This window comes from Podarcis liolepis (genome assembly GCF_965112155.1).
Source record: "Podarcis liolepis genome assembly, chromosome: 8".
Classification (NCBI taxonomy): domain Eukaryota; kingdom Metazoa; phylum Chordata; class Lepidosauria; order Squamata; family Lacertidae; genus Podarcis; species Podarcis liolepis.
This window is the reverse complement of record NC_139560.1, coordinates 83,553,073-83,571,896: the sequence shown is the minus strand read 5'-3', so window position 1 is coordinate 83,571,896 and position 18,824 is coordinate 83,553,073. Positions and strand designations below refer to the sequence as shown.

At 44.7% G+C, this 18,824-nt stretch overlaps 1 protein-coding gene across 1 annotated transcript; it reads left to right on the top strand.

The window, feature by feature from the left end:
* Positions 1-813: 813 nt before the first annotated feature.
* LOC310714292 (sorting nexin-5-like) lies at positions 814-18,051 on the top strand. Its single transcript, XM_083519648.1, has 9 exons — positions 814-1,048; positions 6,887-6,991; positions 8,023-8,133; positions 9,488-9,609; positions 11,802-11,925; positions 13,335-13,430; positions 14,267-14,372; positions 14,469-14,544; positions 17,860-18,051. The coding sequence occupies exons 1-9, from the start codon at positions 989-991 to the stop codon at positions 18,017-18,019; spliced, it is 960 nt and encodes a 319-aa protein (XP_083375774.1). The 5' UTR covers positions 814-988; the 3' UTR covers positions 18,020-18,051.
* Positions 18,052-18,824: the final 773 nt, after the last annotated feature.

The window sequence follows — 18,824 nt, the reverse complement described above, 5'->3', positions numbered from 1 at the left end:
GCTCTTCCAGTGCCCCGCCACGCAGCCGCTGCACGATGCGGGTGGCCCTCCCCACCCCGGCTTCCCCTGGAGATGCAAAGTCCCCCCCCCCGCAAGCCGTCAGGTCAGTCACCTGCGAATCAGAGCTCATCCCCCGCTCTCCGCTCACCTGCAGGGAGTCTGCCCTGGGTGTGCGAATTTTGAGGCCACACCCACCGCTGCCAGGTGACTCCTGCTAGGTTGTTGTTTAGTCGTGTCCACCTCTTCGTGACCCCCTGGACCAGAGCACGCCAGGCACTCCTGTCTTCCACTGCCTCCCGCAGTTTGGTCAGACTCATGTTTGTAGCTTCGACAACACTGTCCAACATCTCGTCCTCTGTCGTCTCCTTCTCCTTGTGCCCTCCATCTTTCCCCATCTTTTCCAGGGAGTCTTCTCTTCTCATGAGGTGGCCAAAGTATTGGAGCCTCAGCTTCAGGATCTGTCCTTCCAGTGAGCACTCAGGGCTGATTTCCTTCAGAATGGAGAGGTTTGATCTTCTTGCAGTCCATGGGACTCTCAAGAGTCTCCTCCAGCACCATAATTCAAAAGCCTCAATTCTTCGGCGATCAGCCTTCTTCCATACATCACTACTGGGAAAACCATAGCTTTACGGACCTTAAGCAAGGGTTAATGCAACCCTTGGGCCATAGAGGGGTGTCTTGTGTTGCGTGTTGTCCAGGCTTACATCGCGACCTGCTGCCCCGTGGGTCCTGCCGCCGAAAGGCGGTCGCCTCAGCTCTCCTCCTGGGCGGCCGGCGCTGCCCACCTTTCCTCCCCATCCCCGGACACGGGACTCAAGGCGGCTTAGGGAGAAGATGCGCTGGCAGGGGCAAACGGGGCTCGTCTACCCTTTTCTTATCTCTAGGGCGGGGCGGGGCCGCCTCCTCCTCCTCCCGAGCGGCAGAAAAGGCGGCGCGCGGGGGAGCCTCCGCGGCTGCGCAGTGAGGGCCGAAGAGGCAAGGCGCTGTCATGTCTGTGGCCGCGAAGGAGCCGCTGCCGCGGGAGGAGGAGAAGGGGAGCCGGGAGAAGGTGAGGCTCGCGCGGTGCCGGGGGTGGGGGGCGAGGGGAGACCTTCTCTCCGGGCTTGGCCTGGGGGGGGGGAGGGAAGGGAAGCCTCCCCACAGCCCCGCCGGAGAAGAAGCGCTTCCCGTCCCCTCCCCCCCCCGCCTCTTTTCCCCTCAGAGAAGCGCTGTTTGTGTGAGGCGCCCGCATATTTTGAGGGGGGGGAGGGAATGCGCGCGACTTTTACCCAACTGAACCCCCCCCCCTCTGAGGCCAAGGCGCGGAGCAGAAAAAGGCCTCCGGAGTCCGGGCTGACGGCTCCCAGGGAGCGAGTCGGTTCCGCTTCGCTTGTGGACGGGCGTCGCGCGACAGCACCGCTTCCGGGGAGGGGAGAGGGCCGCTTACCTGCGCCTGCCCGCCCGTGTGGACGCGGCCAGCCCGCTTCCTGCGCGCCGTCCGGCTCCTTCATGCGGTGCCTGCTTCACACCCCACCCCACCCCCCGTCAGGCGCCTTTTTTCTCGGCCCTCCCGAAGCCGAAACGAGGGCTGCGGGGCCTCTGCCTCAGGAAGCCCCGGGAGGCGCTTCTCGGGCTGCGCCTCCAGCGCGGGTGGGGAGGAGGTGGGTCGGGCTGCAGTCCGGACACGGGGCGGTGCGCTCGTAGGAAGCTGCCTTCCACCATGCCAGGCCTGTGGTCTGCTAGCTCAGTACTGCTGGCAGGGGCTGGCCGAGGGATTCAGCCCGGACACTGAGATCCAGCGCCGAGGGCCTTCTGGCGGTTCCCTCATTGGGAGAAGTGAGGTTACAGGGAACCAGGCAGAGGGCCTTCTCGGTGGTGGCGCCCACCCTGTGGAACACCCTCCCTTCAGATGTGAAGGAAATATGCAGCTATCTTCTCTTTAAAAGATACCTGAAGGCAGCCCTGTTTAGGGAAGTTTTAAATATTTTATGCTGTATTGTTTTTAACACTCGATTGGGAGCTGGGGAAACTCAGCCAGATGGGTGGGGTATAAATAATAAATTACAGTGGTACCTCTGGATACGAACGGGATCCGTTCCGGAGCCCCGTTCGCATCCTGAAGTAAACGTAAGACGCGACTGCGTGTCTGTGCACGTGGGGGTCACATTTTGCCGCTTCCGCGCATGCGCGCGACGTCATTTTGAGCATCTGCACATGCGCGAGCGGCGAAACCCAGAAGTAACACGCTCCGTTACTTCCGGGTTGCCGTGGAGCACAACCCAAAAATATTCATCACGAAGCTACTTCAACCCGAGGTATGACTGTATTATTATTATTATTATTTTATTATTTGGCCAAGGTTCCCTCCGAGCCCCACCAGGAGACCCTAAGGACTTTAACTTCATGTATGCAAAGGAGATGGGCGCCTGTTGCTGGAGGTGTCCGGTTTGGCCACAGTGACACGTCGCCCTAGTGATGTCCTCTCTGTGTGGGGCTGAGCTTGAAAAGTGTTCAGGGACTCCAGCTGCCTCAAAGAGCTGCAGCCAGATTGTTATGGGGAGCAGACGACTTGCTAGAAATAGCTCCCAACTGGCTACCAGTCTGTTTCCAGGCACAACTGAAAGTGCTGGTTATGACCTGGAAGACCGTATTCCCTCATATACCTGCCCAGGTTTGGAGATATTGTGGGAGGCCTTTCTTTCTGTCCTTCCACCCTCACAGGCAGGCTGAGTGGGGATGTTCTCGGTGGCTGCTCCCAAACTCTGGGGCTCCCTCCCTAGGGAATCTAGATCATCTCCATCCTTCTTTCCTTCCACCAGCAGGTGAATACTTTTCTGTTACAGCAGGCTTTGGGGAACTGACTGTTTTTAATGAAAGTACTGGTGCCATGCTGTTTTTATTGTAATTATTGGTATGGTTTTAATATATTTTATATCTGTATATAGTTTTAATTCTATCAGTAGTTTTTCAGTGATTTTTTTTCTTTGTGTTTTTCGAGGTTCTTGTTTTCATCTGTAAGTCAGATTGAGTCATGTCAGAGAAAGAGGGGAATAAATAAACAATGCCAGTGAACTGCAGCCCATCTCCAGTCAGTTTACTTTTAAAATTTGTTGTGCTTAAATACAAAGAACTACTACCATCCTGTTCAGTTCAGCCCTAGATCAGTGGGACTTCTTGTGCAATTCTCTGCAACTTTACTTGGAAGCAACTTCCACTGTTTTCAGTAAGGCTTATTCTTAGGAAAGTGTGCATAGAATTGCAGCCTAAAATTTATTTTTTAGAACGTATATACCATTGATTGATAAAAAAACACACACACACAACCCCCCACTCAAAGCTGTTGAATGCTAAGATTATGCTGTGCCCACATTTTTAATATGCCTTCATCTTAACATCAAGTCGACCTCAATTTGTGACCCACATTTTTATATTTTTAATAGAATAATGCTTAATAAATCCTTACAATATGTATTGTGGTTCCCCAGATGGTGTTGGACTGCACTGCAACTCCCATCATAGTTTCTGACTGCTGCCAGTTGAGTGTGTTGGCTGAGGCTAATGGAGGCTAATGGAGGCTAACAGCACTGGAGGGCTACAGCTTTCCTTCCTTGTTTGCCTGGGATCATTAATTATTAGCCTGCAGGCAAAGTCAACTCTGAGTAGGAGTAGCATTGCGTACCACAAAAGGACATGCTGGAAACCAATCTGCACGTAATGTGAAGTGATCCTAAATTGCACTATGAACTTCATGCATAATCTGTTGCTTATTCTGGAATAGAGTGTTATCCGAGCGGAAGCTGTTTCTTTTGTCCAGTATCCTCCCCCCCCCCCCCATGTACTCTGCAATATATATTGTTTTGACAATAGAATGTGCCTGGGCAGTTAAGATAAGTAACTTCAGAATAGCTGTATAAACCTTTTGGCAATTGAATGTGCTGACATGGCACACAGTCTATGGGCAACTCCTGTTTTGTGTGCGTTCAAAGAGTGCGTGACCATAAATGCTGGAGTTGTTTTTGGACCCGGAAGTGGGCAGGGTGGGCTTATGCGCACTCCACTGACGCGTGCGATGACCCAGAACGTAACCCCCACACAAAATGGGGGTTGCCTGTATATACATGTAACTTCAGAAGTGCAGGAAGCCCTGATCCCGCTAGGTGACAGAAGTTAGGGTCTATTTTTTTTCTTAGAGTTTCAGAGCATGGGACAATGTAGTACATCAAACAAGCAAGAATATTCCACAAAACAAAAAGAAAATCTAGCCAGTTAAGCACTCCAAAAGGCAATAGAAGAAAATTAAATGATGGGTAGGGTGGAAGAGGAAAGGGTAGAAGATTGAGATGATGTAACAGCTTCCCCCAAAATGCGTTTTGAGTTCAGAGGGAGGCTAATATGACCACCTGCTACATTAATAAGGAACCAAATTGGTTGAAAACTCTGTCCGGTTGATCCTGTTGAGCAGCAAGCTTCATAGGTCTGTTCCTCACACAGGGAAACAGACAATATACCAGGCTGTAAGTGTAAAGTCAGATGAACTTGGAGGGGGAAAAGGATGCAAAATATTAATTAATTAGCAATTTGTCTGTTTTCTGAATGGCAGCAGGCAGGCTTTTCTTTACCCTAGACCTGCTACAATACTGAGAAGTCTAGTGCAGACATGACTAAGAATTTTTTGCCACGCTCCCTGTTGGTCCAAGTTTGTAGAGGCACATAGCTGCAGCAAATGTGACGACGTGGACATGACCATACTTGTGCACACTTTTTGTACACACGGGCCACAGACATGCATACATATAGACAGGCGGCACTTTTATGCACTTTTATGTGCCTGCTGCATCAGCATTTGAAACTAACCGGGAGCCAGTCGCCTTTTGGAACTAAGGAGCGCCCCCTTGTGACCATGTGGAGATAGAAATCTTGCCACTTGTTTGTGACAGAAATCACCACCACAGGAGCGCAAGAGTAGTGTTTCTTGCTGACTAAAACAGCTGAAAAGCTGTCACCAGCTATTGAGCTTTTGGCTTTCCTTTTCATCGCTGCTCCCCTGAAGCCTTTTCAGGGCTTTTTCTCAGCTTGAACTCACCGAAACTCAGTTTCAGCACCTCTCAGGTGGGCATCATTGCCATTCTGAGAGAACGAGTGAGGTGTTCATGGTGAGTTTTGGCACCTCTTTTTCTAGGAAAAGTAGCACTGCGCCTTTTGATGTGCTGAAAAGACTCCCTTGTGGTACTCTTGGCATAAGTAAACAAAACTCTTTCACATGGTTAAATGGATTCCTTCTCACTTGGGAGCTGGGAGCAGTATGAACAGCTAACTTTGCAGGTAGCAACTGAAGACCAAAGCAAACTGTCCTTCTGTGGTCTGGCCATTCCCACTCTCTACCCAGCATTCAGAAGGCAATAGCAACTCATTTTTCAGCCTGCCCACCCTAACCTCTCCCTCAGCCCCTGTCTGTCTTTGCTCCGCTGTTTCGTTTCTGTTTCCTTTCCACTCTGCTCAGCTTTCAGTTCCTTGCTCCTAGATAGACGACATCTGATTTTTCACATTGTGATATATTACTATTAAAAAATTCCTTCCAGTAGCACCTTAGAGACCAACTAAGATTGTTACTGGTATGAGTTTCGTGTGCATGCACACTTCTTCACATACCAAGAACTAGTGATATATCACTAGTTAACCATCGCAATACAGTACACCAATATATTACAACGTCTGAATTAAGGAGGGACAGCTGGGCTGTGGAGGGAGGGAAGGTGCAGGCAGGCAGAGGAGCACCTTCTTAGGCTTCCTCTGCCAAGGCCACCACAACGTCAATCGCTCTCTGTGGTCCTTCCCAGCAATCGCCGCCCAACAGAGCTGCACGCTTGCAAGCTCAAAATTTTTGAAACTGTTACCGCGATCTGATCTTCAGACAGGTTTCAGACAATGTATTGATACATCACACAGCCCTAGTTATGACTCTGATTTCCATATATATATATATATATATATATATATATATATATATATGAACTCAGAGAGAGACCTCAGTTGAAGATCTTAATGCACTAAGAGTGGTGTGGGAGGAGGTCATCATCATACATAGGGGCAAGCAGTTTTGATAAACAATGCTGAAATTAATTCTAGCCCTTCTTTTGAAATAAATTTTGAAATAAAATTCAAATTAACTTTCTGCCAGTCCTGCATAGGCTTCTCTGAGACTGCAGTATACAGTGGTACCTTAGATTACAAACGCTTCAGGTTACAGACTCCGCTAACCCAGAAGTAGTACCTCGAGCTAAGAACTTTACTTCAGGATGAGAACAGAAATCGTGCTCCGGCAGCGCAGCGGCAGGAGGAGGCCCCGTTAGCTAAAGTGGTACCTCAGGTTAAGAACAGACCTCTGGAACGAATTAAGTTCTTAACCAGAGGTACCACTGTAATTCTAAACTACCTAAATGTCATGCTGCTCCTAAGGAAAGAAAAAAAAGTAGTTTTATCTTCCCCACCCCAAGTCCTGTTTTTATTCAATTGATCTTATAATAACCCTCTCATATATTTTTCATGTATTGTTACTGCTAATGGTTACAAATAGAGATTGAACTCTGGCAAGGACAATTTTTTAAAGAAAAGACAGCCGTTCCGTCTCCTCCCAGAGATATGTTCACCTTTTCACTTAAGTGGGTCTTTCCTATCAATCACAAGTTGCAGCGCCTGTGCAAGTGCCCAGTTAGCAACACCCCTGGTTCCTGCCACCAAAGGACTCCCCAGCAGCAGTACCACAGTAAATAGGTGACCCGAAGGTTGCTTCCAAAGAATTGCTATTCCTGTCCCATCCTCCTAGCTGAGGTTTGACGGGTATGGAGTTGATGTAGGAAGCTATTGCTGAGATCTCCAGCCTTCTAAATTCCTTCTGCTTTCATTTCAGATGAGGTCTGTTTCTGTGGATCTAAATATTGACCCTTCACTGCAGATTGATATCCCTGATGCTCTCAGTGAAAAAGACAAAGTGAAATTCACAGTCCATACTAAGGTAAGATGGCAGGGAAGAAGGTTAATTAATGTTGGAACAAAGCTACAACTTTGCCATGTTGAGTGACCAAGGTAACTTCTATGAAGTTACAGATTAGTGAACATGGCTTGGAAAATAGCCTTACCTCACATAAATTGAAATGAAAGCATTTTTATGCCTGTTTTTTTAAAGATGATGTGCTCTGTCTCTCCAAAATTATCTTTTGGGAAATTTCCTTCTACTTTTTATTATATTTTATTTTTTCACTTGCTTCCATAGACATCTAAATACCTCTTGTACTAATCAAGATTGAGCAATGTGTTGAAAACCACCTGAAAAGCTATATATCACGTTTTAAACCAATATATATATCCATTTATATAAAATTCAAAATGAACCATGGCCAAAATAAGATGAGATTTTGTTTAAATTGAACAAAAGCAATATTCCAGGGATGGTGTTGCTCATGGGTCATTTTAAGATACTGGTTTGGGGTTAAGAAATTTAAGAAACTGGTTTTTGGTTCAATTGTTTAATCTCACTTTATTTTCACACATTATATTACTGATTTTAATAACGTGTAGTAATTCAGATTTGATTTCAGTAAGGGGAGCAAGATTTGGGACTTTAAATTTAAAATTAAAATTTAAAATCAGTTCAGTCTTTTTCTATTTGTTTGTATCTTGACTTCTAAACAGTTTTTGATGGCAGTTGTGCTGCCTGCATGGATCTGAATATGGGATATGGTTGCAACAGCAGTTGAGGAAAGCTGATAGTGGAGTTTTGTGTGGAAGGGCTGTAAACTCAATTTCTGGCATTCAGAACAAATTTCTCATCTCTTGTCTCAGAATCCTTTAATTTTACACGTGTTTCTTTACACCCGGCTCCAGTTGGTGGTTCTCAGGGTTCTAGTTTAAAAAAAAAGTAGATCCTACAAACCTGAAGTCTTCCCACCCATGTTCCAGCTTAACAGTCTCAAAATCCTACACTATTTATTATTTTTATTTTTTGTATTAATGAGGTCCAAAGGAGTAACTGATTTCTGCTTTCAGACTACATTGCCAGTTTTTCAGAGCACAGAATTCTCTGTTACAAGACAGCATGAAGATTTTGAGTGGCTGCATGATACATTTATTGAGACAGAAGAGTATGCAGGACTAATTGTAAGTACTTACAAAATCTGATTTAAAATGCAGACATCTTTGCTAAACAATGAAATTGCAAGTTGCAAACAAGTAATTCTGTGGTTTCTGATTTTTTGTTTTAGAATTTCATAGTACTGATTCTTAATCTCCAGTGTATATTGGTATATATCTTTAGCCTTGAAACTCATTTCAATGCATGAGTGGGGTTGCTATGGATATTTCAGTTATGCTGCAGTTCTGTACCCACTTAACCTGGGATTAAACCCCATTGGGTTCAGTGAGACTTACTTCTGAGTAGACATAGGTAGGATTGCACTATTAAGTAACCACATTTCAACTCTTTACAATAACTAATTTTGAGTTTATCAAATAATGAAACCTTATTGAGGGCAGCAAGATGATAATTTAATGAAATAGTGATACTATAGTGGATTCTTTTGTGAAATTCCCTCCAAAAGGAGATCTGAGAAGAGCCAGAGATGTGGGTCTTGCGGAAGTGCAGTTAAATTCTTCTTTATTTTGTTAATCTTTGAATTGTGTGGTTTTCTGAGTTTTCTCCAGTTTTTAAAATAAATGTAATTGTACTATTGTTGGTTTGAATTTTTTAGCTTGTTGGTTTTATTGAAGACTGAAGTAGTTGAGAAATGACATATATGTTTAGCAGCAAGAGTGTGTGTGTGCTTGTGTGTGCTAGAGTGCTGTTCTCAGTTTCAGCTCCAAGAGCATTTGACACCCCTCAACAGTTGCCCCTATTTTTTGTGCAAGGGGCTCATACAAAGGCAATGAGATTATTGTCAAGACTTCTCACACTTCAAATTTCATCATTTTATTTAAATTAGACATACAATACAATACTACTTTTTTGAGATGCAGTTTTGCATTTACTTGCAATGTGCTACGTCTCCACCACTGTCTATCCTCAATCTCTGTCCCACCAGATCTGTAGCCACAGATTTGCCCTTAGAACACTCTGCATACATTGTTCATATTTTAGTTCCTTTCACATCTTTTCAGCATTTACACTGCTGTTCTATAGAGAAATATTGTTATACTATACTGTACCCAAGTTATTTATTTATTATTTACTTTAACAAATTATATACTACTTAATTACAGTAGGAGACACAATACAATGAAACTAAATATGACTAAAAGCTATTGTTCTATTCTATTAAAAAATGAATAAAAAAGTCTTCAGAAAGCACTGAAAGCTCAACAGAGAGGTGGCTTTTCTGACCTCAGCTGGAAGGTATTTCCATAAAAATTAGATGTTTGACTTGCAGTGTTCTTGTAGAAATTGCTAGGCAGTAGAAATTACTGAAGTTCTCTTTTTGGACAAGGAGGTTCCTAACAACAGATCTTTTTGTCTAAGATTCCTCCAGCACCTGCAAAGCCTGACTTTGATGGCCCCAGAGAGAAGATGCATAAGCTTGGGGAAGGAGAAATGTCTATGACAAAAGAGGAATTTGCCAAAATGAAGCAAGAGCTGGAAGCGTGAGTGTGATCATACTTAACGAAAAGACCCTCTATATCCCATGTAAATGTTTGCTTGCTGACAAATCTATGTGAGTGTAAAGAAGGCTTCTGAACTGTCAAGACTCTACAGGTTAAAACAGCCTAGTAAGTTTTCTGAATTTGCATTGTCTTCCCACTCCTCTGCATGGTCTGTTAGTTTAGTTTGTTGCATTCATATCCTCCCTTTATTCTAAGGACAATATATGGCCCTGGATAGCTCAGTTAGTTAGAGCATGGTGCTGATAATGTCAAGGTTGCACGTTTGATCCCCTTATGGGACAGCTGCATATTCTTGCATTGCAGGGGTTAGACTAGATGATCCTTAGGGTCCCTTCCAACGCTACAATTCTATGGTTTTATCCTCTCAACAAACCTTGTGTGCAGGTTTGGCTCTGAGGTAGTGACTGGCTCAAGTTCACCCAGTTAAAGTCCAAGTGCCAATGGGGATTTGAAGCCAGTTTCCCCAGTCCTAGTTAAAAGCTCATGTTATTTAAATCTGTTTATACACCACTATTCAGACAATTTGTCATTTACAAGCTTAAGAAAACCTATAACATAAGTAAACATTTCAATAAAGGTACAATACATGATAGCAGTCTGGCATCCAGTGTTTGTGAAAGGTTGGGGTAGGCAAATTCGCCATTCTCCAAAAAGAGAATAGACCTGTCTTGGTAGACTATTCCAGAGCATCAGAGCTGCTACGAAGAAGGCTCCTCTCCTGTTTGAGGGTAACCTAGGCTTCCCATAAGACATGTTTCAAAATAGGGTCTCTTCAGAAGATCTCAAGTCCTGGGAGAATTTGCACATTCTCAGAGATTACTAGAACCAAGTCGTTGAGGGCTTTAAAGTTAAGAACCTGTGCTTGGGAGCCAGTTTGAAGGCAGAGTTGCTGTTAGTGTGAATGTCATCTGTCCAACTAGCTGGTATTCAGTCTGTTCTGGAAGGAGTTAACATGCACACACGAAAAAGAAGAGACAGGGAGCCTGTGGCTGTCCAGATCTTGACTGACTATTCTGACTGGATCAAATTAGGAATTGGAGTCAGCAATGGAGGGCTACAGGTCCCCCATCCCTGCCTTGAACGATCTGGCTTGTAGACTCTTTGATCCAGCATTGTCATCGGAGACAGATATGTATGCTGGCTTGTAGCACATTTATCAGCTTAGTGTCACAGTCGATCTATCAGCCTGTCATGGCAGAAAGCCTTGCAGTATTTTTTTTAGTGGGATTAAAGGGTAGGTCTTAAGTCTGAGAGGTTGAATACTGATTTAAAATATCAAGATATGGGTGTGTGTGAAGAAGCTAAAGTTCATATCTGGATACAAGAACCAGTGCTTTTTTTCTAGGGGGATGCAGGGGTACCCTAGACATTTTGTGAATCTAAGTTTGGCCTCATTGAGGGGCAGTATCTCAATATGAGAAGGAAAATGAGAGTACCTCTAAACATTTTTTAGGAAAAAAGCTCTGACAAGAATTGTACGTGATGGAAGTTATCCCAGTTCAGCAAGGGAGATGAGTTTGCTGTGATGCAGGAGCCCAAAGTCCTGCTTCTGGTGATGGTCTATAATTCCAGCCTCTGGCTGTGCGTGTAGTTCTTACTGCCAGATCTGGACCTGTGCACATAATTCGAGGTATATGGTCATTGCAGCCACTGATTGTACAGTCGGGTGGGAGAGTGGCATCTAATCTGTCATCTAAAATGTAAATAAGAAGTTATGGCATTCATCATTGAAAGCAATTACAGTCATACCTTGGTTTTCGAACAGCTTACTTCTCAAAGGCTTTGGCTACCGAACGCCGCAAACCCGGAAGTGACTGTTCTGGTTTGCGAACTATTTTTGGAAGATGAACACCTGCAGCTTCCAGTTGGCTACAAGAGCTTCCTGCAGCCAATCAGAAGCTGTGCTTTGGTTTCTGAATGTTTTGGAAGTCAAATGGACTTCCAGAACGGATTCCGTTTGACTTCCAAGGTACAACAGTAATTGACTGCAATTAGCTATGATTCCTGAGGGGCAGATGACACTTTAGGTCCCTTCCAGCTCCTCGATTCTATGCAAGAAGATACCTGCAATGCTTGTACGCACAGCGCACTACGATGCAGGTGCACCTTAGGCCGAAGTGTGCACAATGTGGGGCACATTTTTTTTCATTCCAATATTATTTTTCCTCCAGGGAGTACCTTGCAGTCTTCAAGAAAACCGTATCGTCACATGAAGTCTTCCTTCAGCGAATTTCTGCCCACCCTCTTCTCAGCCAAGATCACAACTTTCATGTCTTCCTTGAGTATGATCAGGATGTAAGGCACATCGGCTTTTCATTTATTTACACTATTTCTAAACCAGCCTTCATCAAAAATATCCCAGGATGATTTACAGATCATTAAATTAAAACACCAAAATTCATAATTAATATAAGCATTAAAATATAAAAACAAAATTCTTCCATTTAAAACAATTCAGACAATTACAAGAACCACTGAAAGAATCAAGCCCCCAAAAATCCTGTCAAGGGAAGGCAAGACTGCATTTACCGTATTTTTCGCCCTATAGGGTGCACCGGCCCGTAGGGCACACCTAGTTGTTTTTTTGGGGGGGGGGAAATAAAGGGAAAAAAAATATTTCCTCCCCAGGCGCGGGGCTGGGGCGGGGGAAGCCCGAGCTTCACCCGACCCCAGCCCCCAGAACAGGCTGCTATCCGCAAGCCTAGGGAGCCCGCGGGAAGTCGCGCCGGTCTCCCCAGGCTTGCGGATATCTGCCCGAAGGCTTCGGGATGCAGGCAACTCTGCAAGCCAGGTCGGGGAATAGCGGGTTGGCGGCGCTCCGCCTCCCCGCTGTGCCCCGAGCTTGGGCTGGCGGTGGGGAGAAGCGCGCTTCTCCCCACCGCCAGCCTCCAAAACCAGGTCGGGGAATAGCAGGATGGCGGCGCTCCGCCTCCCCGCTGTCCCCCGAGCTTGTGGGGCTTCCTGATATCTGGAGGAAGCCCGGGGCGCGCTGGAGGAAGCCCAGGGCGCGCTGATATCTGGAGGAAGCTGCACAGCGCGCCCCGGGCTTCAGGATGCGGGCTGCTATCCACAAGCCTTGGGAGCCCGACGGGAAGTCGCGCAGAGCTCACAAGGTTTGCGGATAGCTTCCTGAAGCCTGGAGAGCGAGAGGGGTCTGTGCGCACCGACCCCTCTCGCTCTCCAGGCTTCAGTGAAAGCCTGCATTCGCCCCATAGGACGCACACACATTTCCCCTTCATTTTTGGAGGGGAAAAAGTGCGTCCTATAGGGCGAAAAATACGGTACGCCATATACAACTTCACATTGCTTCCGTAAATAATACCTATTTAATTTGAGGACAGCTGAACTATGGAACTCCTTGCCACAAGGAAAGAATTCAGCAATTTTTGAAACGGGATTAGAAATAATAAAATTATGTCTGCAGTTGCTGATTGAATATGCCAAACTCCATCTGCCACAATTTTGTAACTGGCTCTGCTCCTGTAGTGCCAGTTTATCACACATAGTCCTCATTAATAGCTACCACTCTAAAGTGGGCTCTGTGGGTAGAATGGTGGAAATGCATGGGTTAGGGTATGGTGCCAATAGCACCAATATCACAGGTTTGAATTCCAGCATAATCATAGAATCATAGAATCATAGAATCATAGAGTTGGAAGATAGTTTATCACTGCCTAATGTGTCTCTTTCCATATCTCTCTTAGCTAAGTGTTCGGAGGAAAAACACAAAAGAAATGTTTGGTGGCTTCTTCAAAATTGTGGTGAAGAGCGCTGACGAAGTTCTGTTCTCTGGGGTTAAAGTAAGAGTTCTTAAAGCTAAATTGTCTCTTGCTTTATTTTCCATCAATCTGTATGCCTGCTTACATATACTGTATTACTAGCATTTAAAGACCTTTATTCCAGTTGCTCTCTTGGATTTTAATAATTTTCATATAAATGCTGATGTTATTTTGAACTGCTTTTATATTTATTTTTAAAAAATCTTTTTATATATGCAATTGTTTTAACTGCTTTTTTAAATTGTAAATCACTTCAAGACTTTCTGGCATGAAATTGTGCAAATTGCGTTGCTAAGAACAAACACTTAGGCTCATTCTTTAGCAATGGAGTGGGTTGGAGGGGGGCTCCAGGACACCATGAATTCAGTACTACTGCGAGCACTCCTCTGCCCTATTTTTGGAGGTATAGACTTAACAACAGCCATGCTGGATGAGAGCAAAGTTCTATCTTCCCCACCACTTTCCTTTCCACTGTAAAGTAAAACTAACTTATCAGGATTTTTTTTATGGGGTAGGGAACAGAGCTGAGGGAATGGAGATTGCTTGTGCAGTGAACCTAACAGAGCATGACTTTTAAGGTGTTTTTCTTAAGGGTGATTATTTTGAAAAGATTTAAGTAACTTTCAGGTAAATGTGGGTTGGGGCTGTCATAATCCTGCACACGTACACAGACCTTCACATGATGTTCACTTGTTTCAGGGAAGGCTTCAGGTAGCTAAATATTTTGTAAATGATTTCAAAAGCCAAGCTCGTATTGCATTCCTACTAAAGAGGGTTGATGTGAAAGTAACTGTAGCCTAATTTTCGCGTTTTCTTGGTCAAAACACTACCTTAATCACCCGAAAATCTCTTTCCAGGAAGTAGATGATTTCTTTGGACAAGAGAAGACGTTTCTTATAAACTACTACAACAGAATCAAGGATGCATGTGCAAAGGCAGATAAGATGACAAGAGCTCATAAAAGTAACCTTTTTACCTATAGAGACACTCAAGAGTATTTTCTAAATACTGCTCAGTTCAGAGACAAGACTGAAAGTGTTTTGTGTTCTTTCTCAATAGATGTTGCAGATGATTATATTCATACTTCGGCTTGCTTAAATAGTCTGGCTCTAGAAGAACCAACTACCATTAAAAAGTAAGTCCATGCCATTCCTCTTCAAAAATAGCTCTGGCAAAATTCTCAAACTTTCATTGTACACAGGTTGTACATTGACAATAAAGGTATTATTATTATATTTATTTATTTATTTATTTATTTATTTATTTATTTATTTATTTATTTATTTATTACTTTGTCACAGTGACAAAGGCCACTAAGGTTCAAAGTAGATGTGATGTGTCAGATTCATCCTGCTATCCTGATAACTTTTTTATTTTATTTAAATGGTAGCAGGACATGTTAGGGGTGACACAGTTGAGACCTCTTGTATAATTAAGACAAATCAAAAACCTGAAAACAATATTAAAGGGAAATTAGAATTCAGAATATTAACTTTTGGTGCCTTCTGTAAATTTGATTAGTTTTCATGCTATTTCCTTTTATTTTTCTGCCTTTGATTTTCACTTTCTGTATTTCTTTCCTATTGATTCTTTTTTGCTAGTAGGTGATATCCAGCTTAGGGAGTTATCCAACTGTACTGTTTCACTAGGACAAGAACTTTCAGCTGTTCAAGAGAACCATCCCCGCTTCTCCCTGTGCTGCCGCCCCCTTCCAGCTTGACCTTTGAATCTATTGCAGGGGATCCTTCCCCTCTCTGGAGCAGATTTACAGGTTGTGCAGGGTGAGGAGAGGGTGAGGAATTTCCATTGCACAACTAAGAATCCTTACACTAGTGGAACTGTTCAGTTGGATACTGTCCCATGTCGTATTCAGCATAGACCTATTTATTTCAGTGGGTTTTCTCTTGAGTATGATGAATGTTGAAATCACCTAGTGTCTGTAAATTTCTCTGTTCTTTGTTTTTGTCTTAATACTATTGATTTCTCAACTGGCAGCTAGCTGCTTCTGCTGCCTGCATTCTGCTGTTCTTACCCTCTCGTGTAACAGCAATTGACTCCTGTGGATTCATTGGGCTGTATTCAACTAAATTGTTGCCCTAGCAGAAACCAGTGTAATGAGTCCCACTAGGGTAAGAGGACTGCCCTTGCTTCTCCTTGCCACCCACACCCCGATCTGCACTGGAAGGTCTTGAGAGCCCCCAGAACAGCATACAGAGCAAGGAGAGGGGAGAACATTCCATTGGGCAAGCAGAAATGCCTGTACTGGTGGAACAATCTCCTTAGGACCCTCGTACCTATGGGACCACCTCTCCTGGTATGTCCCACAGAGGACCTTACAGTCTTCAAACACATCTTGGAGGTGTGGCTGGCCTCAACCAGAGCCAGGGCTTTTTCGGCTGTTGCCCCGATCTGGTGAAACGCTCTGTCACAAGAGACTAGGGACTTGACATCTTTCCGCAGGGCCTGCAAGACCGAGCTGTTCCACAGGCCTTTGGCCAAGGCACAGTCTGATAGAACTCTAGCTCAATGGTTGCCATTAATTTGATTTTGATTTGATTTTAGAATGCTGTTTTACTTTTACTGTTGTTTGCCGCTCTGAGCCCGGCTTATTTATTATTATTATTATTAGCGCTACTTTGAATGCAACCCCTTATGGTATTTTTTGCTGCCAGTAAAAGGTAAATGTAAAGGACCCCTGGACGATTAAGTCCAGTCAAAGGTGACTATGGGGCACGGCGCTCATCTCGCTTTCAGGCCGAGGGAGCCGGCGTTTGTCCACAGACAGCTTTCCGGGTCATGTGGCCAGCATGACTAAACCGCCTCTGGTGCAATGGGACACCATGACAAGTGCAAGAGCGCACAGAAGCACCATTTACCTTTCCACCACAGTGGTACCTCTTTATCTAGTTGCACTGGCATGCTTTCGAACTGCTAGGTTCGCAGGAGCTGGTACAGAGCAATGGGAGCTCACCCTATCATGGGCATTCTAACCGCTGACCTTCTGATCAGCAAACCCAAGAGGCTTGGTGGTTTAGACCACAGCACCACCTTTTGCCAGTGCAGTGCTCTTCACTTGAGTGTGCTGTCACCTACTGATACAAAAGCGTTCTGAAACTCAGGTTTAAAATTTTGCAAATGTACAATTGCTGAACATTCTATTCCAGATCCATGTATGTTTCTGGTTCTTTGCACCAGAACAACACCAGCCCTCGTTCTTTTTCTATGGGGTCTCCTTTTTGGGCCAGTGGGCACATCTGGAATTTTGAGAGAGTGCTGTGGGCTCCAGTCACAAAATGGCTGCAGTGGGGGTTGTTGCCTAAACCAAAATGGCTGCCTTAGCTAAGAGCAGAACAAGAGGCAGGACTACAAAATGGCACAGGCATGCCCCATTGCCCCACTCCAATCAATTAGGGGGAGGCACTACATCAGGCACCCCCACATTTTCCCTCTGTTCAGAACAGAAGTGAAGGTGGGTGTCCAGTCCTGGCATCCAATGAAAAGTGGACATGTTTTGGGGAAAGTGTTCATTGTAGGAAAGGGGAAACCAGTGCTAATAGGGACTGAGCACGAAGACCAAATAGTCCCTCATGTGTTGTGCACTTTTGAGGCTTTTTGGGGGGCACACTGATGCCTGTGGGCTCCATGTTGGCAACCTCTAATGTAAGTTGTCTTCTAGTACTATATTATCTTCCTCAAGCATAATTCCTGACTCATCTCTGTTGGACTTGTTTATAGTGATGAAAATTGAGTTCCCTCTGGAAGACTCTGCTAAAATTTCATTACTGCCTAGCAGGTTTCAGTAGCATAAATACATTCACCAGATTATCCAGTTAATAAGGTGTGGTAGCTTCTGTTGGTCAGGGATGTCTGCACCTCTTGTCTTTCGTATGGCTTCATACCTCTACTGTTAGTACCTCCTTCCTTGCCCTGTGTTCTTCTGTGTCGTCATAACTCTGGAGTCTTACGGAACAGGCCAATCTGTTCAGGCAGGTAGAATCAGAATCTAGTCTTATATAAATAAGCCCACAAAAGTTACCTGCAGTGCCATTTCTTTTACATGCCTGCTAAGGGGCTAGTAGCCTATGTCACTGTGCTGGCCATAGAAAAGGGGGAGCACTCTCCTTCCCAGCCAGCCTGGAAACACAGACTAAAAATATTGCTTTCCTCCAGGTAGACTGGTGGTGATCCAACCTGGAGGTTTCTATCCTGGTTGTGGAAGAAAGACTTCCCCCTACAGTTAGCACAGAAGCCAAATAGTTTGGCAGAGGAGGCATGGAGCCAGGTCACTGCACCTATGAATTTAACCACTAACTTGGCAGCCATAGCTGATGTGGCCCCCCCAACTCCTTGCCCCAGTGCAGGAGGTTTGCTGCTAATATAAAGCTATTGGTGTGAGTTCAGGGTTTGGGAGATACAGTTAACATTCTCTTCTCACCCTATTCCTCCCCAGGTACTTGGTGAAAATTTCTGAGCTCTTTGAGAAACTCCGGGTAACTTTTATTTTATTTTATTTTTTATTTAAAATATTTATATCCCACCTTTCAACAAAAAATAATCCGACCATAACATCCCTCTTAAAAGCAATCAAAACATTTAAGATTGTATTATAAAACATAAGTAGCATAAAACAGCAAGATAAAAATGTAATCTACAGAGAAAGCAGCAGGAGACAAAACAAAAAACTACGATTGGCACATGTCATCAGTATAAAATGGAAGGTATTTGCCATCTGACAAACTATTGTAAGGGAGGGGTCAGCATTCACTTCATCAGGAGGGACTTCCTATGAGAAAGCCTCTCCTTAGACACAGCCTGACGGACTGCGCTGGTCAGTTGGGACACACAAGAGGGCATCTGACCATGATCTTAGTGGGCAGACCAGTTAATAGTGCAGAAAACAGTCCCTTTAGTATCATTAGCCTAAAAACCACAGGCCAGTTCAACTAAGAAGGTGCTTTAGCAGGAACCAGCACAGCAAACTGAATCGGGGTATATGTGTGTTTCAGGGTCTGGAGAACCCCTAGAACAGTGCCTGGCGGGAGGAAAGGGGAGAGTGTTCTGTCAGCAAGCTGAAGTGCTTACGCTGACAGAACCATTGGAAAAGTGCAACGTCCAATTCCTCCCCATAATGGATGTTAAAGAGTATTGCACTCTGGACCAAACTGAGTTTCCAGATACCTTTTCAAAGGAAGCCCCACTTAGAGTGCATCCAGTAAGAGTAGTCCAGACAAGGTGTAACTAAGACATGTGTTTTCATGGCCAGATCTGTAGTTGGTGTACCAGCTTGTGCTGGGCAAAGGAATACCCACCACAGCTGTCACCTGAACATAATTTGTCAGAGTTGGGTCCAAGGGTATTCCAAAATAATAACCTGTGTTTAGTGCCACACAGCCTGAACCCCTGTTTCTAGAGCAG

What these genes read in the sequence shown, in the direction of transcription:
- LOC310714292 (XM_083519648.1), top strand. Translation starts at nt 989, where the DNA reads ATGTCTGTGGCCGCGAAGGAGCCGCTGCCGCGGGAGGAGGAGAAGGGG. An exon ending in AGAAGGGGAGCCGGGAGAAG is followed by an intron (nt 1,049 to 6,886) that starts GTGAGGCTCGCG and finishes CTTTCATTTCAG; the next exon opens with ATGAGGTCTGTTTCTGTGGA. An exon ending in TTCTGTTCTCTGGGGTTAAA is followed by an intron (nt 13,431 to 14,266) that starts GTAAGAGTTCTT and finishes ATCTCTTTCCAG; the next exon opens with GAAGTAGATGATTTCTTTGG.